Genomic DNA, 26,598 nt, shown 5'->3' on the forward strand with positions numbered 1-26,598 from the left:
AGGTCCACTGGGCATCTCTACAGTGTTCCCTCTTGCCCTCGGCATCTGTCCTTCAGTCTCTGCAACTCTGGGCCAATGTCTTTTGCCACCTTGGAGGGTCCAGACTCCTTTCCCAGAAGAAATGGAAAAGCTGCTTCCTCTGTGATCAGAGCCTGGGGGTGCCAGGCCTGGCAGCAGCCAGCTGACAAGTGATGCTCTGGGTGCCTGAGTCTGGCCGCCCTCGCCCAGGGCTCCTGCCCAGAACACCAGCTTTTACCTCCCAGAGACCCCAAAAGCAGCAAAGGACTTGGGCCCAGAACTCATGTGTACGGCACTTTGTCCCCCACTTTTGTGGTCATCCCCTCACAGCAGCCCTCTGACGTCGGAGTTGCTGAAACCCCTTCGATTTCAGTGCTCAGGGACCTGCGCAAAGTTGCACAACTAGTAAACAGCAGAGCTGGGATTAGAATCCAGGGCTCCATCTCTCACACCCTCCTGGCCGAAGTCTTGGCAAGGCCCTCTGCGGCACTGAGGCGGCCCCGCTGCATCTAGAAACCTGTCTCATCTAGACCTAGAAATGTTCTCGGGTGCTGGATGGGGTCATCTAGCCACAAAGCCTGTAAGTCCAGCTGGGAGGTACCCAGTTGAAGTAGGGAGTCCATGCCTGGGCCTCTGAGGGACCCGAGAATGGACCCTGAACAACTGACAAGCCCCTTCTGGCCCTAAGCCAAGAGGAAAGGTGCCTACCATGCAAAAGATAGCTGGGAAAGTCCAGGCCCCCTCCCAGGCCAGGCCTCAAGCCCAACCCACATTCCCATCCTTCTTTGTCAGTCTGGGCTGGGCAGAGAGCAGTGCGGGCTCTAGGCAAGGTGGACAATCCGCCAGCAGCTTGGCCATTCACTAGGATCCTCCCCCACTGCCACCTTGGAATGTCCCCCACAGGGCAGTTCTCCTGAGCCTGGCAAGGCTCAGGCCAGAGAGCAACAGAGGCCCCACCTGGAATGTCTGTTGCTACCACCTGATGGAGTGGCCCGGGGAGGGCCAGCTGCAGCTCCACCCAGGCCAGGTCCTCACCTCCCACATAGAGGGGCGCCTCGCTGTTTAGTGTATAGTGTTTGCCGAAGTTGTCCATGGTCATGGGGCTGCCGCCATCGATGGAGAGATTCACCATCTGGTCAAAGGTGACCAGCTCAACGGTGTGGAACTGCCCATCATTGATCGTCTCGGCACTGGAAGAAGATGAGGTGCCCCCGCCCCAGGGAATGGCCTTCAGCTGGACCCATCCCCGCCTAGGCACTTCAGAAAGGCCACTGGTCCAGCAGCTGATTCCCAAGAAACCAAATATCTAACAGAGGGGACTGTGGGGACTTGATGGCCTCTGACCTGGTCCCTCCTGCTCCCCTTTGGGCACTCTCTCAGGAAAGCTGAGAAGTTTGGGGCAGGGGTTTCCAACTAATCAGCCTCCCCTCCCCACTGAGGAGCTCCCTGTGTGGCGGTTGTGGGACAGGGAAGGATGGGGCCCCTGCTCAGGCCCCAGGGAGCCTCGGACCCAGCATGGGGCTGGACTCGGTGGTCTGAATGCCCTTTCCGCTTGGGCAGCCCAGGTCTCTGGTAGTGCCGATAACCACCTGCTCTTGGCTCAGGAGACCCCTCCCTGGCGCGCCCCCAGCCCTTGAGGGCAGCTGGGGGGCCTGAAGAAGGCCTCCGTACCTGTAGATGGCAGAGCTGGGGTAGCTGCCCGGGTCACAGCTGACACGCACATGGCCCTGGTAGAGCTCCACTGCGATGTGGTCGCTGTCCCCATTGTACAGCAGGATCCCATTGTCCTCTGCTGTGGAGACCTATGGCAACGGCACTTTCTCTCCCACCCCACCCCACGCAGCAGCAGCACAGGCTGGCGGGCGGGGCAGACGGAGGACCCACAATTAAAAGAGAAATGTGTGCAGAACAGTCCTCCCCTGCCTCCCCAAGGGAAACATCCTCCAGGGGACGCTGTCCCAGGCTGGCAGCCCCACCCCCCCCCACCCCACTCAAATTCCACCCACAGCCGGTCTGGCCAGGGCCAGGCAGGGGAGGGCAGATGGGCCAGCTGAGGCCTGGAAACTCTGCGCCACGAGGTAAGACAGCTGGGGACCACCTGCCCAGAGAGGACGGTTAGACAGATGTGGGATATCCTGTTCTGTGGGCCTCAGGGAGCTGCCTTGGGGCCAGGATGGAACCTACAGAGGACAGATTCAGGAAGACTCTCCAACAGCCAGAGCCACCCAAACCTGGAAGGTAGCACCTGTCACTGGAGCCATGCGAGCAAAGGCTGGAGCTGTGCCTTGGGAGGGAGATGCCTCTATGCTGCTGTAGGAGCCATGATCTTTGTTTCCTGCCTTGTTCCTCTCCTGGTAAAGACCCTGACCCCCTGGTCTGTACAGCTGGCACATGGCCCAGTCTGGACCACGGCACCCCATCTCCCTGGACTCAGTAGTTGGTCCAGGGATGGGCATGTGACCTGAGGCAGGCCAATCGGAGATCTTCTCCGATCCGAGGTTGTTGACTGTTGTCCAACTAGAGCTATCGGGTGCCGTGGTCCAGACTGGGCCTGCGGTGGGGATAGTGGGATAAACTGAGCCTCTCCAAGGATGTGGCTGAGGCAATGGCTGGGCAGGGTTTTGGTGAGTTTTATTCTGTTGAGCAGTTAGGCTAGCTGTGGTCTTGCTGTGTGGACAGTGTAGTGGATAGAATTTATGAGAGGTGATCAAGGGAAGGAGAGCAGAGTGGGCATGTTTGAGAGGCTGAAAGGTTCTGAGAGAAAAGAAGGAGAAGAGGACAAAGGAGAGAAGAAAGATGTGGCAGCTGGGATAAGGAATGGAATTTGGGGAACAGGGATGACTAAAGAGGAGTTTAATTTCTTTTCATGTGAAGTGCAATGCAATCCGCTGTCCCTCCCCAAGAAACATTTAGCAAACAATGCTGCTGAAGTAGAACTTGCTTCTTTTTCCCTCAACATAACGATGTTCTGAGATGGAATTCAAGACATAAATGGAAAATAAGGGCTCCCAGCGCTAGCTGTGGCCGTGTTCCAGCCACATAGAGAAAGCCAGTCTGCAGCATTGGAGGCTGAAGCTGAGGGGAGTCTTTGAGACAAGAGATGGTGGGAGAGGATCCTGGTAAGTTTGGTTTTCCGGATCCAGTCACCCATGAGACCGGTTTTGTGACCCAATAACCTTTCCGACTGTGCTTAAACTAGCTCAAACTGAGATCCTGATACCCACATCCAAAGAGTTTTGACTAACACAGGGTGCTCCCAGCTGTCCCGATACTCTGACCTGAGGCCAGGGTCCCCTGCTGCCGGACCACCCTCTGTGACGCACACCCTGGGCACGCACCTGCAATGTGATGTTGGCCCGTGGCCAGTTCTGCAGGTCGGTGAACTGTAGGTAAGTGTCCCGATCCACGAAGTTGACACTGAGCAACTTCTCACACTCGGGGCCGCCAAAGCCCGGGAGGCACTGGCACACGGGCTGGCTGCCCTGGTCCACACAGTTGGCCCCGTTCTGGCACTCAGTCCCGTCACAGGGGCTCCTGGGGGCAGGCGGGCGGGGAGGGGTCTCGCAGAGCTGCCCACTGAGCGGGAAAAGACGCGGGTCAGAAAAGGCAGGGCCAAGGAGCAAGGGGTCATCTTCCTCTCCCACTGTCCTGGAAAGAAACTCACTAAACATCTTGGGACCACTGTTGCTTTAAAGTAACAGAAGATGCTCCTAATGAACACTTTCCCTAAGAGAATTAAGAGCCAGAAAGATGCTGAGGAACAAGGTGAGAAACAAGTGTGGTCCCTGCACCAGCAGCACCAACATCACCTGAGCACTTGTCAGAAATGGAAAGCCTGGGCTTCCCCAGTGGCGCAGTGGTTGAGAGTCCGCCTGCCGATGCAGGGGACATGGGTTCATGCCCCGGTCCAGGAGGATCCCACATGCCGCGGAGCGGCTGGGCCCGTGAGCCGTGGCCGCTGAGCCTGCGCGTCCGGAGCCTGTGCTCCGCAACGGGAGAGGCCACAACAGTGAGAGGCCCGCGTACCGCAAAAAAAAGAAGACACAAGCAGAGCATGGGAGGTGGGTGACCAGAAGGAGGGCAGGTGCCCTCCCCTCACAGCCTCCCAGAGAGACCAAGATGCAAAAGTAAATGACCTTTGATGCAGGGCATGTCTTCAGGGGTTCACTGGGCAGGTAAGTGATGGGGCGCTGCCCAGTAATCTGTACTCACCTCCCGCTCCCTCCGCCAGTCAGGGTAGGGACCCTTTGCCTGTGCTCTGAGCTGCTGATGCACTTTCCCCGGACCACACATATGGTGACTGGCATAGCCACAGTGAAAGCTCCCAGGGTGGCCTCTGCCAGTCCCAGAGCGGACAGCTAAGAGGAGTCAGTCACTCATGGTGCCTCCCGGGGCCGCTCACCTGTAACCCTCAGCACAGAGGCAGGAGTAGCCGTTGACTCCATCCACGCACTGGGCCCCATTCTGGCAGCGGTGGTCCTCGCAGTCATCCCGGTTCTCCGTGCAGTTGTCACCCACATAACCAGGTGCACACTCACACCTGGGGTGGGCGGAGGGCGGGGTTGGGTCAACAGCCCCACACACAGCCCAGAGCTCGGCCAGGAGCCTGTGCGGCCCCAGGGCTGTGTGTGTGGCAGAGAGCCTCATGGCCCTGGGGGGTCTGTGGGGTCCCCCAGGAGGTCACACGGAGCCCTAGATGTCAAGATGCCCCCACCTGTCCTGAGACCGTTTTCTCGTCCAGGAAGAGAGTTTATGTGGGCTGCAGGCGGGGGAGGGGGCTGCTCTGGGCCGGGAGGGTGGACACCCAGGAGGTGGAGGAGACGGGCGCTTGTGGTGGAGGACCACCCTTAGCACCAACAGCACATCCAAGGTCAACCTTCAGCCCCTTCTCAACCTGCCCCGCTGCCCCCACCCCCCTCCCCAACCCCAGCCAATGCATGGCTCTGAGTCACATGGGGCTCACCCATCCCTCTTCCCCAGCCTCCCAGGCCTCAGATGCTAGTGCCCGCCTCTCCACAACGTCCTGACTCCAGGCCAGGCCCCAGCTTCCCGGCTCACACTGTGGCCCGCTGCTCGCCTAAGTCAGTCCATTTCTGCCAATTATTTGCCCATCAAATAAAGAGCACACTCCTCCACCCCTGTTCGGTCGCAGCCCTGCCAGATGCTCCCTATCCGGCTGCCCCCATAACAAGCCACCCCGTGGTCAGACCTGCTTCCACAGGCAGCAACCCGCACCTCACTACACCTCTCTGCCTTCACACCTGTTGATTCTGGACTACCCTCTTCTCTCTCCCTGCCTCGGTCCAGCCTGATTTTTTAACTCATTCCCAGTGTTTTTCAAGAGGTAAGAAATACCTTTGTACCCAGTAAACACACACACACACACACACACACACACAGCCCGCTGCAATCAGTTTCATGCCAAAATACTTACCCTTACTATATAAAAGGGCATGATGCTCTCTGATATTTTCTGTTTAATTTTTTTAACGTTAACCTTGACCCACCCTACTGATCACAATCTATTACTGGGTCTTGAGCTGCAGTCTGAAAAATGTTACAGTAGCTAAGCACCCACAGACTCATTCACTGTCATTCCCTTATGCATTCATCCAGTGAGTGTGTACTGAATACTTGCTGGGTTCCAGGTACAACACCAGGCACAGCTGAGTGTCTGTCAGTTCAGTCCTTCCTCCAAGATAGGAAGTTGAGTGAAGGTGAACTATACACCCACCGAGCACCCCTTCTCTGTGGTGCGAAGGACTATCTGAGCAGTATCCACCCGGACAATGTGCAGTCCTGCTTTATTCCACCCTCTGAGGTCCAGCCCCTCTAAGAAGCGTGCACGCCACTTGCTCTGCCACCGCTCCTTGGTCTGCTGTGCCCACCCCACCCGGCAGCTCAGCCAGCAGTACGGCGTCTGTCCACCACTTGGATGGAGGCTCCTGTGCGGCCCCTTGACCTAGGATCTGGGCCTCAGTGTCCCCCAGCTCTCACTTCCTGCGCAGGAGGCTCTGGCAGCTCCTGCTGGACTGAGTCCCTGGGGCACTCCATCCCCTACCTCTGCCCGAGCAGCTGGGGTTGGGTCCCTGAGCCACAGACCTGAAGAAGACCTGACCATTGTGCAGCAGTGGAACAGGGTCCCAGAAATGAGACTATGTTTGCAGAACTGCAGATGGGAGCAACATCTTAAAAACCCCGTGACCTTCACATCCCAGTCTTCCAGTGACAACGCACTTCCACGTATGCCAGTAACAACGATGGTGACAACAGTCAAGGACCCCTTATCCAACCCTCCTGAAGCCAGACAGGTTTTGAAATTCAGAACTTTTTGGATTTGGGAAAGGTAATACAACACCTATAACTGTACATTATGTAACATGCCAGTTGGAGCTGGGGCAGCCCCTTAACTAAACATGTTCACAATCTACACATATTCCCACTACATGGGGTGAATGGTGACTGTAAGTAGCTTCGTATCAGCGCAGGTCAGCTTTTAATACCAAATACATTGATCGGATCAGATTTTGCTAGCAGATGGCTTTTGGTTTTCAGAGTTTTGTGCATTTTGTAATTGGCGATGAGAAATTGTGGACCTGCAATAGTTCTTTATTGAGCACTTTTCAAATGTCAGACGTGGAAGTAAGTGCTTTTCACGCATTTGCTTATCTAATCCTTACAACCACCCCAGGAGGAAGCTACTGGTGCACCCAGTTTGCAGATGAGAAAACTGAGGCTCAGAGTGGTCAAGCCACCCATTCTGGGTCATGATGTAAACCCAGGTCTGTCCGACTAAAACTACCACCACCCTGCCCCTGACACTGACTGGCAGGAACTGAACAGCCAAGACCAAACCCACCTGACAGGTGAGGAAACAGGCTGGGGAGGGCAGAGGAGAGGTGACGTGGGGGCCCATGCCCTTCCCTGGCCTTAGAAATGGGCAACACTGACCTGGGCCCGTCTGGGGTGCCCACACACTGGGCCTCGTGCTGACACGGGTTCAAATCCGAGGAGCAGAAGTCCACCAGCTGCTCACAGGCCGTTCCTGGGGGAAGAATGGGGGAGAGGCAGGAGAGAAGCTGCCCCCTGTGCTCCGCCAGGCAGCCGGCCCAGCAGAAACTTCCTGCAGACACTGAGGCAGGGTCCCAGCCCTTCCGCCCATAGGACAGGGGCTCAGGGCATGTGCACCGGCCTCCACCTCCCCGCAGACACTCAAACCCGCCACGCTTACCCGAGTACTGCAGGGGGCACTGGCAGGTGTAGCTGCCCATGCCATCCACACAGGTGCCCCCGTTGGCACATGAGTGTTCCACACAGTCATCTGTGTTTACCCCACACGTCGGTCCTTCAAAGCCGGAGGGGCAGGAGCACCTGTAGGGAGCAGGGGAGGAGGAAGAGGCATGTGGGCCCACGGCCAGGGCGGCAGCCGTCCTGAGGCACTGATGGAAGCCTGTGGCCAACGGTCAATAGCATCATCCTGGAGGTGTGGTCCCTACTCTGGGTCAAGCCCTGTTAGATGCTGGGGGTAGAGGTGACCAAGACCAGCCCTGTGCTCCTGTGCTCCTGAGATCGCTCACAGTCTAGCGGGGGAGGCGACGAGCAGACTGGCAACCGAAGGAGAGACAGTGTCAGAACAGTGCACAACTGAGGCTGGGGAGGGTGGGCAAAGGGGCAGAGGACACCTAGCTCCTCCTTGGAGGGGGTGGTCAGGGCAGGCTTCCTGGAGGAGGTGATGAGTTAGCCAAGGACTCTGACAGGGGAGTAGAGGAAGGGGAGGGAAGGCAGTGGGAGTAAAAGCCTGGGGGAGAGAGAGCCTTACAGTCCATCCTTCAGGAGGGTACCTGCTCATCTAAATAGTTCAGGGCTTGGGGAGCACATACTTCAGGAATGGGGTGAGAACAGGACTGGGGGTAAGCAGGAGTCAGGTCTCGGAGGGTCCTGGAGATCAGCGATCTTCAAACCGGGGTACACTTCCCTCTGGGACAACTGTGGTTTTCCAAGGGGTTTGTGGGTCAGAGAGGTCTGAGAAATTAATTTCCACATCTTCATGTTGTGCATGGAATTCCCCCCTTAACTGACCTGCCCCAGAGCTCCAGAAAGGCTCATGCGCACCTCTTCCAGCACGAGGCCAAGGTGGGCTGTGCCTGGGGCCTAAGATCCTTGGGTGCCAAATGAAGGGACAATTAGGAATACTGATGTTTCCAAAGTGAATGAACAAACCCTTTTGCGAGTCACGAGATTTCCAGTTCTGTGCATTAAAAAATAATTGAAGGAAGACCTCATGGAACTGTCAGCTGATAGAGCATTAAAAATAATTTTGGATGACAGATCACTTGGGATTTTTAGCATATAAACTTGACAGGGTTTCAAGTAATTGAGTGACGTGGCTATAATAAAACTCCTAATCTCATTGGTTTATTTATGTGAACAAACTTTCTCAGCGTTTATAGCTACACATACATACACACACACACACACACACATTTTTTTTAAGGGAATAGATTGGCTGCTAAGCCCTCTCACGTTCTATAATATTCACCTCTGGACACATAAACCAATTAGGAGAAGAAAAGAAAACACACACACACACTCACACACACAAACAAAAGCTCCATCTATCTCATTAAGAGATACAGTCTAATAAAATGTACCTTTTATGTGTAATAATTATCAAATTTCGGACTAGTTATGTTGTTCTGATCAACTGTATGTTATTGATCACTGTAGTGATAACTCAATGCAAAAGAAACTTAACCAGAGGTTATGGTGACAAGAAATAGTAAAGAACTTTAAATCTAAACTTATGCACCCATTTTCGTGGTAGGAAAGTATGGCAGGGTGCTAAGGAAAGCCTCTCGTATGAAAACAGATTACATCAGAAGGAAAATGGGGGGCAGGTGAGGGGAGTAAAACAAATCCTAGTTTGAGTAGAAACGAGAATGATGCAAGATGTTGCAGCTGTTCAACAGGCGTTCCTTCACATGATTTTAAAATGATTTTTCCCTGGAGGATAAAAGAGTGATTTAAGGAGTCACAGCTTTCATTTTAAATGTTAATAATATGTACCGCGTTCTGGAAATGACCTTCTTTGCAATGAAAAATTAAACTTACCATGAAGAGTTTCAGCTGTCACTTAAGAATGTGTCAGGCAGTTTGTAGTTTTAAAAATTCGTTTGCGGCGGGGTGGGGGTGTGAACAAGAAGGTGTGACGCCTACTGTTGCAGGCTGTGTCCTGGAGTTTAATTCCCCCTGCAAGGTGGTGGCGGATCTCAGCTAAGTTCCTTCTGGCGGGGTTCCGGGAACAACTGAGGAGTCCTTTGTAAGCCTTAGGTTTGAGGGGTTACTCAGGGAGGCACCCCTTTCGACCAACAGGGTCCTTCCCACAGCACCCCCGCCAATCTGCAGGCATGCCAAGTGTGAGGGGCTACTCCCAGCTGCACCCCTCCCGGCCCAGCAGGGAGAGTTCCTAGGTGCGTCCTCTCAGCAGCCCCCTCTCTGTAGACACGCCCCCTAGCAGTCTAGCCAATGAGGAGGGGGCTTTGATGGAGCTGCTGCGGAAGCCCAGAGGAGCACAGAGCCTATTGTAAGGACGCCGTTTCCAAGGCGACACCTGCCGAGAGGCCGTTTAGTGTTTTCTTTACAGCTGGTAATCTGGGTTTGCAGAGACAGGTCTGGCCATCTCTGCCAGTAGATTCAACATCATTTTCTGAAGAGTCAGTTTGCTCAGCTGGCAATTTTTCTTCAGCAGCTAAATACTATGTGCTCCTCAGAAAAGCTCTGGGAAGCTGGGGGGCTCGCTGAGAGGCTCTGGGGGGAGCAGGGTGAGTGGGGGGCTTGAGCGGCGATGTCAGCACTGGGAGGACTTGCGGGATTTGGAGGACAGTGGGAAACCGATGCCCGGGGTGCGACCAGAGTGACCCATGAGCTGGTGGGGGAGGCCCCCCGGAGGGCGTGACCAGGACTTGCTCCACCTCTGGGCAGGACTCCCCTCCCCTGTCCTGGGGACTCGGGGTGGACGCCTGATCCGGAGCAGCTGGCTGCGGGCCCTGCCTTCAGGCAACACTGGCCCAACAAGCAGGTGGATGGCTTCAGTTGGAGGCCTTGGGGGTTAATGGAGATTACAGGAATTGAAAACACCCCCAAGCTGCCTCTTGGCACTGCCGCTGCATATGCCCTAGGCTATGGACTCCCAGTGCCACAGAAAGACTCTCCTGGCACCTGGCAAGAGCAGGCACAAGCCTGGAGCAGGGGCTCCAAGCCCCAGCCCCACTGCTGCCTGCTGTGTGACCTGGGCAGCCCCTAGTCTCTGTGCTTTCACTGCCTGTGCGCAGCGGAGGCGTGGCCTGGGTGGACACGGAGAGGCCTGTGGCTGCCATTTGGAGTGAGTGGCTATTCCCCCTGGGCCTGTCCCTCATCTCCCAGAGCTCAAAGGGCCTGGGCCATCCCATTCGGAGGAGGAAGGCTCCGAGGCTTGGGTGCCGGATCCCATTAGCACTCACCCACCACGTTCCAGCACCCACTCCCCCACCGCCCCACCCCCAGCAACTCACGTGAAGCCGGCATCCTCGCCCTCCTGCGAGTGGCAGGTCCCGCCATTTCCACAGGGGCTGCTGGAACAGCTGTCCAGGGACACCTCGCAGTCTCGGCCCTGGGGAAGAAGTCAGCGTTGGGGACCCCAGGGAGACCCAGGGGCCAGTGAGCCAAGAGGGACAGCCGGCCCTCAGCAGCTCGGCCTGCCGGTCCCGGGGGTTCCTTGTTCTCTCATCCACATGTTAGCCCCCACCCCCCCCCACCCCCGCTCTGAGCTCACCCTGGGCCCTGAGGGCTGAGTGGCCAATGAGACAGCCCCAGCCCTGCTCTACCGCGCCCTCGAGCAGCCCTCCGCCTCCAGCCACAGCCTGCACTCACCTTATAGCCGCTGGGGCAGGCACACCTGTATGCCCCAAGGGGGTCGTTATGGCAGGTGCCCCAGTTCTGGCATGGGCTGGACAAGCAGGGATCGCACTTGGCCTGGACAGCCAGGCTGGGCGGACCTGAGGCAAGGTGGGAGTGGTGTTAGTGCAGGGAGGGGGTGGGGGGACAGGACTGGGCATAGAGCCCCGCGGCCCCCGGCCCGGAATCCTGGCACTGCAGGGACGGGTTTGCGAAACCCTCTCCCCAAGGAGATATCTGCCCGGCCCCCCCGCCGGTATTCCCTCTGGATCGCGCTCACCCCGCCTTTCACAGTACACCTCTCCAGCCTCTGGACCCTCCTCTGTGAAATGGAGCTAAAAACAGCCCCTGCCTCATGGGGCTGGAAGGACTAAATGAGATAATCCGAAAAAGGGGCTTCAGGGGAGCCCCCATGTGACGGTCAGGGCAGGACCATCGGTGTGACAGCATCATGGTCACCATTACTGAAACTGGCTGATGTTTTCTCCATCCCCTCACACCCTTCTGAGGCAACCACCCCCAGCCCTGTCACCTGCTGGCCTGGACAGCAAGGGCGGCCACCCCAGCAGGGAGGAGACTTGGCTCTGAGAGGAGGCCACGCTTAGGAGAAAAAAGGCCCATGGCCTTGAACTTGTTTCTCTCCAAGGCTGAGCAGGGAAGGACCCTTTCCGGTCACCTCTCTGGCTACAGGCATGACCTTCTCCAGCCCCTTCAGGACTCACTGGTGGCCCTTCCTTGAACTTGGAGGTGGGGGACGAGCCGGCAGCCAGGCTGCCTGGGGTGCCACCTAGGAGGAGCATTAGGGCCTCACAGGAATAAAGAGTAACGCCAGCCAGTTCAATGTGTGAAAATTCAGCGAGCCATTCATTTACGATCTGTACTTTCCTGTTATGCATGTTATATTCCAATAAAAATTTTTAAAAACACACAGACAAAAACCTTTCACCAGTACCAATCCCACCCCAGTAAATAAATACTGAGCAAACGTTTCAACCTCCATTGGCCTGCTCCCAGCAGCCAGCAGCCAAGCCACAGATCGGGCCCCTCTGAAGGGTCACTGCTGTGACAGCATCCTGCACACAGGGCAGCCCGGGGCCGCCTCATTAACCCCTGGCTGTCAGCTTCATTTTTGCTGGTGGTCTGTGAGCTTGCAGAGGGCAGGAGTCATGCCCCACGGCCTCCCGTGCCCTCCCACAGCTGCCCCCCTGCTTGGGGGGACACAAAGCTAGGCCTGGGCCCACCACTCGGCCGCCACCTCCTGCTCAGCAGGGGTCCCAGGGCTTGGGCTGTCAGTCAGTCAATCAATCCCTGAACGACTATTTACAGATGCCCAGGGTGAGGCCTCCAATCACACTCAGGCCTTGTATTTCCGCAAATGTCAGGAGAGCGGCAGCTGGGTCCAATGGCTCAGGCGTTTAAGCTAATTGCTGAGCACAATTCCAACCAAAGGGAGGCCTGAGTGCTTGTACTGCTGAGAGGCTTGGAGCTTCCAGAAACACTGCTATTTTTATTTTCCTTACATAACCCCAGGGAGGGATTAGAGCCCTTATGGCCTGAGATTTTCCGCCTGGCTTTCTTTTGTTCATTGTGTGGCAGGACAAGAAGGCGGCAATGCTAACAAGCAGCAGGGGCCTCATTCCTGCCACCTGTTCCCCACCCAGCCGGTCACCTCGGGGACACAGGAGTGTCTGGAAGGCTCTGCCAGGGTTGGAGGGGGAAGCAGGAGGTGGGGGGAAGCAACCCGGCACCCACCATCCCCTCTCGTGCTCCTGGGCTCACCTAGGCATTCAAACTTCTTGGCAGGCGTGGTGAGGAGCAGCTTGCCCTCCATATCCGGGGGCCCGGCACAGCGGGCAATGCCAGGTTCCTTGTAGCCTGTCTTCACCCAGCTGGACAACCAGCGCAGGTGGCAGTCACAGTACAGGGGGTTGGCACCAATGGCCCTGGGTCAGAGAGTGGAGAGAAGTAGGCATTATGGCTTCATGGGGTCCTTCGCCCACTGGGTACCTAGGGTGCCAGGCATTATGCCAGGAGCTGGCACAACCCTAGCAGCCCCCATTAATGAGCACTTACTGTGTAGGCAGTAGAGTCTTAAGCACTCATCTCTTATCTTGATTGGTCCTCATCACACCCTACTATCCCCATTTTACATGTTGAAACTGAGACTCATAAAGGTGGAGACACTTGCCCCAAATGCACAAAGAAAGTGGGGAAGTACGATCTGAACTCGTGCTGTTGAGGCCAGAGCCTCTGACTGCACTGCCTCCAGAGTGCACTGGGGAGAAAGCAACCGAGATTTACTGCTGTGATGAACCAGCTGCTTCTCCCGTCAGTGCATCTAATCCTCTCATCAGCCCCACAGTGTAAGTTTTCTCTTCTCCATCTCAAAGACGTGGGAACTGAGCCTCATGTGGAATAAGTAATTTCCTGGGGTCACACAACCAGTGAAGGGAAGCCCCCAGATCCAGAACCCAGCGCTGTCTGACGCTGAAGCCTATACTCTTTAATTTTTCTTTTCATTTTCAGTTAAACAAGAGACACATGAATGCATTCTCATTGTAAACCATTTTCAGACCTGGCACACAATAGTCTCCACCTTACACAACACTGTAAATGTACTCAATGCCACTGAAGTATACCCATTAAAATGGTTAATTTTATATTCCGTGAATTTCACCTCAATTTTTTTTTAAAGGCACATTCCTATGTTACTGATGGGAATGCAAGATGGTATAACTCCTACGGAGGGGGATTTTATGATATCTATCTAAGCAATGCAGTTGCCTTTTGACCCAGCAATTCTGTTTCTGGGAGTTTATCTCACAGATGTGCCTGCACAAGTGTGTAAAGGCATCTGTGCAATGGTATTGATCGCAGCATTGTTTGTAACAGAAAGACTGGAAACCTCCCGTGTTCATCAGTGGGGGAGTGGTTAAGTAAACTACAATACATCCACATTACATGAAAGTCTACACCAGTGTCCCTGCGAACCACACGACCCATGATCACATGGTCACCACACTCAGTGCGTAGCCTTCCAATCCTTTCCCATATTTACACATACAGTTCTTCGTGAGGAAGAGATTACATCCCTCCAGTACACATCGTTTCTGGGCAGCCTGCTTCTTGTCACTAAACAGCATGTCTTGGAGACTTTTCCAGGTCAGCAATATGGATCCACCTCGTTTTATCAAACTGCTTCATAGCATCCCAAAGAATGGACACTTCATAGCTTTTGCTGCCAGACATTCTGGATGTTTCCAAGGTCAGTGAACACTCTGTTCATGCCTCTTTGTGAGGAGCGAGCATTCCTCTAGAACAGATGCCTAGAAGGAGGATTCGAGTCGCAGAGGAAGCGCATGTAAAATGTTAACAGCTGCCCTCCAAAAAAGGCTGTATGGACTTAACACTCGCCTGCGGTGTAAGGCTGCACCTTCTCCCTCACATCCCCGCCCCACACTGACACTCTGCACCGCCAACCACTTAGGCTTTGACCAATCCCGTGGGAAAGCTCATAATCATCTCACTAAACCACAGTGAGAGATTCAGAGACGAACTAGGCATGGATTTGGGGGAACGAAGGGGCCAGCGGTCTCTGAGCCAGCAAATAGAAAAACCAGAGCCTCGTGCCTGAAGTTCACTTCTATCAACATTATGGTGAAAACATAAGGCTGTATATTGCTTGCGAGAAAGGGCACATTTATTAAGTACCAAATGGATGCGCTGCCATTTTCCACCTGTGTCTGGGCAATACAGAGGAAGTGGTTCCCCTGGAGACGTGTTGGGTCTGATGACAGCAGCAGCAACTCTGAGCAGGAATTCCCCCAGATAGCACAGCTGATGACGGCCAATCTTATAAAGCAGGCTCAACAATCTTGGACTCCGGCCCCCAGCACAGCTGCTCACTGCCCGGGTGACCTTGAGCGGCTCACTTAACATCTCTGGGGCTCACTTTATGATTCGATAAAGAGCCTGCAATCTGGAAGGGGAAGAAAGACAAGCACATATAACCTGAAATGGGCGCCGAGGGAATAATGCAGCTTGGAAAAGAAAGCCGGTTCAAGCTCCACGTGTATTTCATTTTTTCTGTCCTGATTTGCTGACAGCATCCATCCTGGTTAATGGGACAGGGAATACACCTTCCTCTTTTCCCTGAACATTACCAGGGCTTCTCAGAGGTAGAGGAAGCGCAGACGCTTTGATTTTTTGAAGCTTCGCTGTGTTAAAAAAAAAGAGACTTTAAAAAAATAACAGGAATACAAAACAGTGGTATGTTTAAAATGTCTACATTCACCAGACTAATATTTTTAACATAAAAAGTATGAGGTAATGTAATTATGTTATTCAAAAGATAAATACAGAATTTATTTAAAAGAAGGTTTTTGTAGCACACTGCAGGAGTGTGGTCTGCTAATGAGCCACAAGTTGAGAGTTTATTATGAAGGGTTTCTTCTCTCCATCTTGTAGCTCATTTAGAGAAAATGCCAAAAAGACTAAATCTGAAGCCACTGTGAATGTGGAGGCCCTTGACCATTTTAGGATGTCACAATTCCCAATTCCTGCATAAATTCCCCCCATAAATGGCAACAAAGTTGTACCTCAAATGTAAGTGTCCCTTTCTGACTCAATATAAAAAATAATAATAGAGAATAATAAAAACTACCAAAGTCACATACAAAGCTATTCAAAACTATGCCTTCTGGCTTGACCAACACACGCTTTACTTGTCGCTGTATAGAGCAGATGGCGAGCGACTCCTGAATTCAACATTTCAAGCTTTAATTTCTCCAAAGGCAGGGTTTTCGTGGCTACTTCATTAGTTCAAGTAGTTCACTTTCACCTGGAGTCCATTTTTCCCAACGAAAACTGCTGTGAACTCAGTGGGGAGGCCAGCAGCCAGGCTGCTCATCGATCCAAGAGGACTGTGGAGCCAGGCTCATCCCCCAGCAAAAGCATGAATAACCCTGTGTTGTTGCTCTTTGGTATAACTTGGAAATAGTTGAAACAGTAGCTATTCGGTCTGTTCTGCCAAGGACTGGCTGAGCTTCCTCTATTAACGTAACCAGGACAAAAACAGATCTCCTGTGGCTGTTTCAGAGGTGCCAACTAAACAGTTTGGCATACACTAAAACTTCAAAGTCTCTTCACCTGAGCTATTCCTCCTCCACCCATCCTCCTCCCAGGCAATTTATTTGTGTGCATCATTGTGTTCTACTGGAATGAAGCTTCTTGAGAGCAGGAATCATGAATCCCTCACTGTGCCTGACACCAGCAGGCGTCCTGTTTTCTGAATGAACGCCTGCCTAAAAGCACGAGAAATGCACAAATCTCAGTATGAAAGCAAAAGAACTTCAAAAAGAAAAGAATCATCTATCATCCCATAAATGTAACTAATTTAATTTTCATTTATTCCCTTCTAGTTCTTGTGCTCATATATATACATCACTGAAATCAGAGTGCACTGTCTTCTTTATTCTATGGTTTTTTTTAAATTAATTAATTTATTTATTGGCTGCGTTGGGTCTTCGTTGCTGCGCGCGGGCTTTTTCTAGTTGCGGCGAGCGGGGGCTACTCTTCATTGCAGCGCGCGGGCTTCTCCTTGCGGTGGCTTCTCTTGTTGCAAAGCATGGGCTCTAGGCACGTGGGCTTCAGTAGTTGTGGCTCGCGGGCTCTAGAGCACAGGGTCAGTAGTTGTGGCGCACGGACTTAGTTGCTCCGCGGGATGTGGGATCTTCCCGGACCAGGGCTTGAACCCGTGTCCCCTGCATTGGCAGGCGGGTTCTTAACCACTGCACCACCAGGGAAGTCCCTATTCCACGTTTTCATCAAATAATAAAGTACAGTGGCATAACTGTTATAATTAACTACTTGCCATTCTGTCATATGGGCATACCATGATTTTCCTAATCATTCCATATTACTTTTCACACCGAATTCTTAATGAATTCAGAAATCTAGTTTTCCAACATGCAGCAGATTAGGGGCAACAAGATGTCAGATTATAGACATGAAGAATGATCCTGGGGAGCCTTGGCACAGGACCTGGCACATAGTAATTATTTGCTGATGGATGGATGGATGGATGGATGAATAGACAAATGGACGAAAGATGAGCTAACTGTAAAAGTAAATATTAAAGTAAACAGCAGCAGAGATGTGCAGGGTATTGAAGCCCTAGGCAGTGACAAGTGCTCACAATCATTATGGCATGTTAGAACTACAGCAGACCTTAGAAATAACCTGTGTACAGGTGAGGAAAGAACCTAAAGAGATGAATGAATTGTCTGAGATCCCACTGCAAGTTGATGGCAGGACAAAGACTTAACGCCACATGTCCTGATTCCTAGTCTAAAGTTCAAGGGGTTTAAATATGGTGGACCTCACCCCCTCAGCACGCATGCTTGGCCCACCACCCCCCCCATCCTGTGTACTGCCGGTGAAGAGGAGAGGCCCAGGTCAGAGTCACGGTAGGAACAGAGGACACCTCTGGGAGCCAGGAACACTGGATGCTAACTCTTGGGCAAACCCTGACTTGTTATACAGCCATGGGCGCCTACTTCCCTTCAGACTGCACGTGGCCTTTGTGAAGCCCAGAGTGAATGTGGTGAGTCTATGCTATCCTTGTCCCATTCCTTGACTCCTTGTAAGTGCTCACGGAATCCTTATGGAATAATTGCAACTCTTCATGCAGAGGAAATAATGGCTACATGTGTGCACATGCACACATATTCCATCAGTATTACATGTGCACACACCTAAATACAAGCACATGTACATTTCCCAGGCTGCTGCCTAGTTCCATTCGAAACCCTGGGTATAAAGGGAAGAATGTATTCACGAGGTTGCTTCATAATAATGGAAGATTTCTTCTACATAGATGCTATTTTATAGAGAAATAGGGCTTAGATGCAATTAACAGACACCTCTAATCAGTAATGCTGATGCTCTGTTTTGCACTTACCACTTAACTGATCTCTACTTATTGTTTTTTTCTTTTTTCTGACAAGTTGGATCTGGCTTCTGGCCTGATGTTACTGTTCTCCTAAAGAAAGTCTGAATTTATAGACAGATATGGGCTCAAAATCTGGTTTTGCAGCTTCAGGTTTTTGTTGACACAAAACATATGCTCACTTCCCATTTGAAAAGCAAAGCCTCTAGATGTTGAGCTAGAGACAAGATCAGAATGTCCTTGAGTCTTATTCAGTTTTCACAGTGAAGGAGAAAAGGTAAAGCCCAATGATAAGAGCTACAACACACCAAGGGGGGCCCCAAAGGAGGGAAAGGTGGACCAGATGCTTGAAAAGGCCTTTCCTGGCAGTGGGGGAGCTGGAGCTGACACTTGGCACAGCCCAGGGGTAAGCAAAGGAGCCGAGAACAGTGTGGGCCCAGAGCAGCAGCAGACCCTGGCCCAGCAAAGACACGCACAAAACTCTCTGGAGAGAATTATCTCCAATACAGGTCCTCAGAATTCCTAGCATCAGCAAAAAATGAGCTCACAACCGAAAATGACTAAACACAGATAGAAACAAGCCCCTGTGAATGGGAGTCATTGGAACAATGAACAATACCATCCTTGTCTGGCCTTTGTCCAGAGCCACAGTCTCCAGCCAGGCTCCCTCCTGCCTCATCCCATCCCATCCCATCCAGCCTCCACAAGTCACCACGGCTTTCCAGGAGTTTTCACAATTTAATTCTTCCACGATTCCCTTCTATCTACAGAACAAAGCCCAATCTCCATAGCATGGCACAAAGGCCCTTCACAATGGAATTCCAATGTCCCTTTCCAGATTCCTCTCTTCCCACCCCACACTCCTCACCTAACCAAACCCCCTATATCCTATGCTGGACAACACAGCATCCCTGAATATGTCATTCACTTTCTTGCCTCCATGCCTTTGCACATGCTATTCCCTCTTCCTGGAACGTCCAAATGGCAAATTCCTAGTGCCTTTTCAATGGCAGCAAAGAGGCACCTCCTCTCTGAAGGTCGTCAGACTTCCCCAGAGTTAGTCACTGCTGCCTTTGAGCTTGTTTTATAATATCCCAGATGGTCACAGAAGGCAGAAACCTTTTGTTAGTAAATTCTTCAGCATTTGACTCACTGTGGTTACTCAGGACATATTTATTGAGGCAATAAAGAATAAATAAAGAGCTTTGGAATCAGACACACCTAAGTTCAAATCCTGTTTCTGTCATTTCCCAGCTTTATGACCTAGGGAATCTGCTTAACTGAACCTGGGACTGTAAAATGGATATAATAAATCCTGCCACCTAGGACAGAGCCCTCTTACCCATTCCACTCCCAAGCAGACATGACTAATCAATCACTGCACTCTGCCCGCTGAGTCCTGGAATCTTCAGTGTGGGCTCAAGACAGTCCCTGTCTTATTTGTGAAGCTGGCTCACAGCACAATAGCTACTTCCCATTTTGGTTATGGAGTAAACAAGACATCACAGATAGTAAAGTACTTGTCCCAGGCAAACTCTCAATGAGTGGCACTTACTACTATTTTAATTCCTCAAGTCTAAGATTGTTAGACGCCCACTAATTTCACATGTTCTGGGACGGGTGGAGAAATGTTACCTTATTAAGTACCTACAGATCATTTGTAAGATATCCTCTGATCTCAGAGATTAAAATGTGGAAAAGATGAGCCTTAGAGCTAAGAAAATCCAGTGAGATTGTTGAGTGAATGAACTTCAGGTAGAGATGCTGGGGACCCCAAAAGACTCCCTGATCTGGGTTTGCCTGTCCACTCGGGCCCTGGGCACTTGGCTGTGAGGCAGAGAGCAGGAGGACACGGTAACACCCTGGGTCCCGGCTGCAGTCCCTCTGGCCTGAACATGACCTGGACCTACAGCCGAGATGCTAGGAGAGGACGTGTTCACTCTGTGCCTGGCCCCGCCTCCAGAATTAGGATGACCCGGCCATGGCCCACTGCTTTTATATTCCTTCATTTTTTAAACTGTGGTAAAAAATACATATAATTTACCATTTTGACCATTTTAAGTGCACAACTCAGTGGCATCGATTACACTCACAATGTTGTACAACCATCACCACCACTGTCTGGTTCCAAAACTCTTTTTATCACCTAAACAGAAACGCTGTACCCATTAAACAAACGTTCCCCTTTCCTCCTCCTCCCAGCACCTGGCAACCACCATTCTCCTTTCTGTAGGTGTGAATCTGACTGTTCTGGGTACCTCATTTCAGTGGAATCGTACAATATTGTCCTTTTATGTCTGGGTCAGTCCACTTAGCATGCTTTAAAGATTCGTTCATGTGGTAGCACGTGTCAGAACTTCCTTCCTTTTTATGGCTGAACGATATCCCACTGTACCATATTTTGTTTATCCATTCATCTGTCAATGGACACTTGGGTTGTTTCTGCTTTATAGCTATTGTGTGAACCACGCTGCTATGAACATGGGTGTACAAGTATCTGTTTGAGTCCCTGCTTTCAGTTCTTTGGGGTATATACTTAGGAGTGGAATTGCTGGGTCATATGGTAATTCTACATTCAGCCTTTTGAGGAATCGAGCATACTGCTTTTTAAGAATCCTCTTGGCGCTGCCAGGTAAACAGTTTTGGAAACAAGTCTACATCCAATTATGCCAATTATACTTCTTTTGGGTAGTAAATTTCCGGAGCTTATCCCCCACCATATGAAGTCAGAGGCACAGTACTGGCATCGTGCTTCAGAGCATGGGCTTTTGAGATGGAAGACTCTAGCCTCTACCGGCTACACAACTTTGGGTGAGCTTGTCACATTTTCTGGACCTGTTTCCTCATGTGGAAAATGGGAATAACAGTACCTATGTTGTAGGAGAGCTGTGAGGATTGAATTAGCCAATGCACGTGCAGTGCTTGGCAATCAATATATGGTCATTACTACTTTTATTACTGCTTGTGAAGAACTGTTCTCAAAGTCCATTGCTGTGACTGATGGTACACTGAATGTGTAAGAGTCTGAAACGGGGAGCATTTGAAGTTCACAAGCTAAATTAAAAGTAATACTCTCAGGAGGAGGGGTCTTTCTTGGAATTCAAGTTCCATTTAAATCCAAAGAGGTGCCGAGAATTGGGCCAGAGTTACTTACAGGTGAGAGAGGGAGGTCACATCTGTGAAGATGCCCTCTTGGAGGGTGGAGACGTCATTACCATGCAGGGACCTGAAGAGAGAAGAGGCTGTCAGGACTCATCCCAAGACAGAAAACTCAGGAACTGATGGAGGGACGCCCTCTGCTGAGAGGGGCGTGTCATGAGGGAGAGGGTCCCTGCATCAGAGACCCTGCGCTGCTGGCCACAGGCAAGGAGAGGGAGCCCCTAATTATCACAGACCACGCTGCCCCTCAGCCCTTCCGGAAGACCCTGCTCGGGCCATCACAACTAACTCAACATACCATGTCTGCTCACAGGACAAATGGACGTGTGCAGGTATGCAGCGTGTGCCCTCCCTAGCTTGGCTAGGGAGCCTGAGGGGGCAGGCTTCTTCCTGGTAAGGAAGCTACTGGGTGAGCCCTAGGTTGGGGGTGAAGAATGTCTCCCTGCCCCAGGCGGGCTGCCAGAGGACTCAGTGCAAGGATATTCCAGAGGCCGTCATAACAGGCATGGCAGAGGGCTGTGAGCACAGGGCAAACCTCACAGTGGGAATTCTTAGAGAAGGTTCTACATTCACCATTTGACAGGAGACTCACATGCAAACAAGGGGCTACCTTATCTTGGATGCCCCCGGACCCTGCCTCAGCACACACATCGCAAACACAACTTGGGGGAGACAGCAACCCCCTTTTCTCGCATGGTTTCCCATTCATTCCTTGGCCTCCGTTAGGAGCTCCAATGAGAGCGCACTGGCCTCGCACTTTGGACACAGTTGGCCCTGCTGGGGCCCTGGACCTGGGGACATTCCTGCCCGCCAGGTGGGTGAGAAGGGCCCTCGGTGGGGCAGATTTGCCTGAAGGAATGAAGAGCAGGAAGACTCACAGCAGACGCAGGGAGCGGAGCCCCTGGAAGGCCAAAGGAGGGATGCACTGCAGGGCATTGTAGCTGAGGATCCTGCAGGAAGAAGAGGGAGGGTCGGAGGAAATGCGGGAGGGATTATTAAGGGGTACCACTTCCAGTGGTGATGTAGGTGGTCACCACCTTGATTGTGGTGGTGGTTTCATGGGCGTGAACATATATCAAAATGTATCAAATTTTACACAAGGATGTGCAGTTTATTATATATTAATTATACCTCAGTAAAGCTATTTTTAAAATAATAACAAGAGAAATGAGACATTTTTTACCACAGGAAAAGGCTGTTTCCCCTTACAGCTTCCAGGATCACGTAGCCCAGGATTTCTCAGCCTCAGCACTATTGACAGTTCCTTGCTGGGGGGCTGTCCTATCCCTTGTAGGATTCTGAGCAGCATCCCTGGCCTCTGCCCACAGAGATGCAGTAGCTCCCCCTGCCCTCCTCCAGCTGCGACAACCAAAAATGTTTCAAACATTGCCAAATGTTTCCTGGAGAGCAGAATTGCCCCTGGTTGAGAACCACTGCCCTAGACCATGGCAGCTTCACACACACGCTTGTAAAGAAAAAAATGTTGCCTGCCATTCCAGTTCTACAAGGATCAAGCCATTAGCCACTTCAGTTGCCCACAGTGTGCCCTGAGGGGAATCCAGGATGGAGAAAGACAGGGTACATTCTGTGCTTTGAATATACTAGCCTGTAGATAGCTTAGATGCATATCTAAGGAAAAATTTCAAATGACCCCAGACTCTTACATCTTCCCATACGAAGAAAAGCACTAAAATCATTAACTTGAGATATCTGTTCTTTGTGATTAACAGTAACCTTTTGATGCTTGACCACATGTTTTTCTCAGAAAAAAAAGTTCGTATGTATCCTGGCTCATCCCTTCCCTCTTCAGAGCAGTTCCTCAGAGCTATCTGAGAGACTGTCTCCAGGCTATAGTCCTCTGGAAGGTCCCCGAATAAAACTTAACTCACAACTTGTGCATTTTTCTTTCAGTCAACAGGCTCATGAAGACTTTGAAATGGAAACCAGTTGACTAATAGACCTGAGGCAGGTAAGTGCAGCACTTCCCGGCCTTGGGACCACATTCTGCTCCTGGGGGCCTGACTGAGTCAGGACCCTGTCTTTTAGGGTACTGGCTCTATTATTTGACCACAGTAGAACCAAAGGGAAAGTTCTTAAGTCCTGGGCACATCACCTGTAAAGTGAGGTATTGGGAAGGTGAACGAAATACATTCTTAAGCTCCAGGCAAATATAAATGATGCTTGTTAATACTTTCCAATCAATTGCTGGGAATATAATTAAAGCAATCATTAAAATATCTTAGAATATGGGCACCAAAATGTTCAGAGGGTAACCGTTCACAATAGTCCAAACTGGAAACAGTGCAAATATCCATCAGTGGTAGAATGGATAAGGAGAGTATGGTATATTCCTACAAAGGAATACTATACAGCAGTGAAAATGAAGAGACCACAGCTTCACGCAAACATAATGGTAAATAAAAGAAGCCAGACATAAAAGACTACATCCTGTATGATTCAATTTATATAAGATTCAAAAGTGGGCAACATTAAACTTCATTGTGTCGAAATGCATATGTAGATGGTACTATAAAGACCAAAGAAGTGATCATTATAAAACTCCAGGTAGGGACTGCCTCGGGTGTGGGGGGAGAGAGGAAGAATGATCAGGAAGAGATGAGGGGACTTTTGGGGTGCTAGCTGTGTTCTATTTTTTAACTTAGGTATTTACACATGTTCTAGCTTTATGATTATTTGTTAAATTGTACATTTATGGTTTTTGCACTTTTCTATATACACGCTGTGTTTCACAATAAAAAAAAATTTTTTTTTAAGTCTTTTCAGAGGGCAGGCCCCATCACCCTCCCTGGAGGGCAAGGGAGGCTACGTGGGGATACCTGCCAGTGACCGAGGCCTGGGGAGAGTCTCAGTAGCCACAAGCCCTCCCTCCGCCTCCCGCCACGGGACTCACAGAGTGGTCAGCTGGCTCATGTTGGTGAAGGAGGAGTTGCTTAAGGAACTGATCTTGTTGTTACTCAGGTCCCTGGAAAAGACAAAAGTATCATCATTTAGAAAGAAAGAACTCCTCCCCTCTCCCACTCTGGCCATGGCCATCCCTCAGCCAAGTTGTTCTGACCGGCACTCTGCGGGGTGGGAGGTGGTGGAGGGGCGCTTGGTTCACAATTATTTACAGCCCTCCGTTCTGCTCCCTGAACTCGCTCTGTGTCTCCAGGGTTTCAGGTCTCCATTTCCTCATCCCTCATCCCATGCAAGTATAGCCTGGCTCCCACCCTCCACCCACCATGGAAATGCTCCCGCCAAGGGCATCAGCTACCTCCCAGCTGCCAGGCCTAGGGGCTCCTCTATCCTTCTCTCTCGCTAGTTCTTTACGTGGGCTTGTTCACTCCCCCTCCCTATAATCCTATGAGGGAGATAGTAAACCCATCTTATAAAAGAAGGTGCAGGGTCTCAGAGTGATGAAGTGACCCACCCAGGGTCACACAGCTGGGAGGAAGTACAGATAGAGTCAAACCCCAGTCTGTTGGCCCCCAAGCCCCAGGTCACGGCAATGTGCTCTCCAAGTGACCCTGTAGCACTGGCCCAACTGACCACCCTCTTCTCAAATCTCCTCAGACCACTGTCTTCCCACGTTCCCCCTACCTCTCTGGTGAATGCTTCTTTCTCACCCACCCCTTAGCAACGGGGATCACTAAGCCCTGTCCTTGCTCTTCCTCTTCCTTTAGTCCCTCAGTCCTCGGGGACACTCCTGGCTCCCGCACCATCGTGCACGAATGGTGCCCTCCTCTGTGGCCCCAGCCAGACCTCTCTCACGAAGTCCCCTGCAGAGACCTGATGTCCCACAGACACTCCAATTCTTGTGCTTTCTCCCACCCGTGTGCCCCGTGCTGTGCTCTCCATCCCGGTCAGCAGCTCCAACCACCCAGAAACACTGCCCTACCCCCACGTCCTCCCTCCCAGACCCTCACCTAACTGGCTTGTGCCTCTCTTCATCTGTTCCATCTGCCCCCTCCTCCCAAGTTTCTGCTACATCAAGACACCGTCATCTCTCTCCTGGTTTCTGCCTCATCTCTCACCCACAGCTTTGCCCCCTTTCGATCCATCTTCCACATGGTGGGCACCACGCAATCTTTCTAAGACACATATCTGATGAGGTCACTTCTCTACCAACAAACCCACAGTGGCTCCCATTTACTTAAAGTGCAACCTCCAGACCCTTTAGCTTCACCACCTGCCAGGTACTCCAGGGCATGGCCCCCCTCCCTCACGGGTCCCCACATGCCTTGCATGAATTTGTTACCCTTCTTGAAATTCTCTTGCCCCTGGATATCCTGTTCCCTCTGCACCTGGTGAACTCTGACCTCTCCCAGCCCTTACCCGGAGCCCACCACTCCTTCTTTTGAGCCACAGCCCTAACATGTGCATTTACCTCTGTTGGAACACTCATCACTCCACACGACGTATGTGCTCCTATTTCTCACCCTTGCATGCCCCCAGACCGTGACATTTAGGGGGAGGGCCCATGACTTAGATGGCTTCATATCTGCTCACTTCATGCAGTTCTTGACTCAGCAAATAAAACCATGTGCCCTGCCTTCATTTTCTTTTAGTAAATGTTCCTCTAATTAATCTCATTCAAAACCACTCCATTGTTCCTAGAGACACATTTAAATACATCACCAAACTTCAAGTACACTTTGTGGTGGTCCTTCCCCATGATAAGGAGGTGCTGGTATTTCAGCCCCCAACAGGCAGCTTCATAGTAAGAACTGCCTTCACATTAGTCCCCTCTCCCTCCCTTTCTCCTCAAGCATATCCGCACCATTAGTGGGGCTGCCTCAAATTAGACCAAAGAAAGGCTGTCTCTCTCTTTGTCACTCTATCACTAGCCACAAATCACTCTAACTACTACTCCTCACCTCCACCGTTGGAACACTCAGTCAAAACACCATGGCTAGGTCATTAGCAAAGACAGATAAACTGGAGTTTTGAAATTCTGTAAGCCAGTGCTACTCAAAGTAGCTAGTCCTCAAACTGAATGTCCCCAAACAAGGGACTTGTGCCAAAATGCAATCACCTATGACACTAAACACACAACTTAGTTTAGCTAACATTTTTTCATAGCAATACTTTCCCAATGAAGGAAGAAGCAATGTGTTGATTAAAATTCTGGTGCGAGTTCCTTATCTAGTTTCAGGCACATTACAAAGAGTTCTCGGGCTGCCATTGCCCCATAGACCGCACTTTGAGCAGCACTGCTCCAAGGCACTTCAGATGAAATGTTCTCTGGACTTCTTTTTGGTGGGATCTGGCCAATAGGCAGATAAAGACAATTGAAGTGAGGTGTTAATTAAGCTGGAAGGCTAAGAGGAGCTGAACTTATTCTGAGGCTTACTTTGTATGTTTTCATGAAGCAGAAAGGTCAAAAGTGGAAATAACAGAAAAGTAGATGTTAGCCTAAAGAAAGAGTTAGTTACAGATGTATATTTGAGGCTGCCATATTTCATATTTGGTTTAGGAGCCAAGGTTGGATCAAGAAGTTTTCCATAACTCTCTTCTTCTGCTCTGGCTCCTACCTTTGC

General features: G+C 51.3%; 1 protein-coding gene across 1 annotated transcript in view; it reads right to left on the reverse strand.

Moving 5' to 3' along the window:
• Positions 1-26,598, reverse strand: part of SLIT1 (slit guidance ligand 1) — a 58,926-nt gene that overhangs the window by 4,758 nt on the left and 27,570 nt on the right. The window contains exons 19-30 of the mRNA XM_089897983.1: positions 23,970-24,041; positions 21,937-22,008; positions 21,054-21,125; positions 12,730-12,893; positions 10,927-11,051; positions 10,569-10,666; positions 7,250-7,389; positions 6,970-7,063; positions 4,421-4,558; positions 3,357-3,594; positions 1,690-1,820; positions 1,054-1,208 (exon numbers count right to left, since the gene is read on the reverse strand). Of these exons, the coding sequence (XP_089754109.1) occupies positions 1,054-1,208; positions 1,690-1,820; positions 3,357-3,594; positions 4,421-4,558; positions 6,970-7,063; positions 7,250-7,389; positions 10,569-10,666; positions 10,927-11,051; positions 12,730-12,893; positions 21,054-21,125; positions 21,937-22,008; positions 23,970-24,041 (1,499 nt within the window). The remainder of the gene's footprint in view (positions 1-1,053; positions 1,209-1,689; positions 1,821-3,356; positions 3,595-4,420; positions 4,559-6,969; positions 7,064-7,249; positions 7,390-10,568; positions 10,667-10,926; positions 11,052-12,729; positions 12,894-21,053; positions 21,126-21,936; positions 22,009-23,969; positions 24,042-26,598) is intronic.

The sequence above is a fragment of the Delphinapterus leucas genome, chromosome 16 (assembly GCF_059928025.1).
Source record: "Delphinapterus leucas isolate spDelLeu-1000000601 "Yukka" chromosome 16, BTC_Dleu_Yukka2, whole genome shotgun sequence".
NCBI classification, from domain to species: Eukaryota; Metazoa; Chordata; class Mammalia; order Artiodactyla; family Monodontidae; genus Delphinapterus; species Delphinapterus leucas.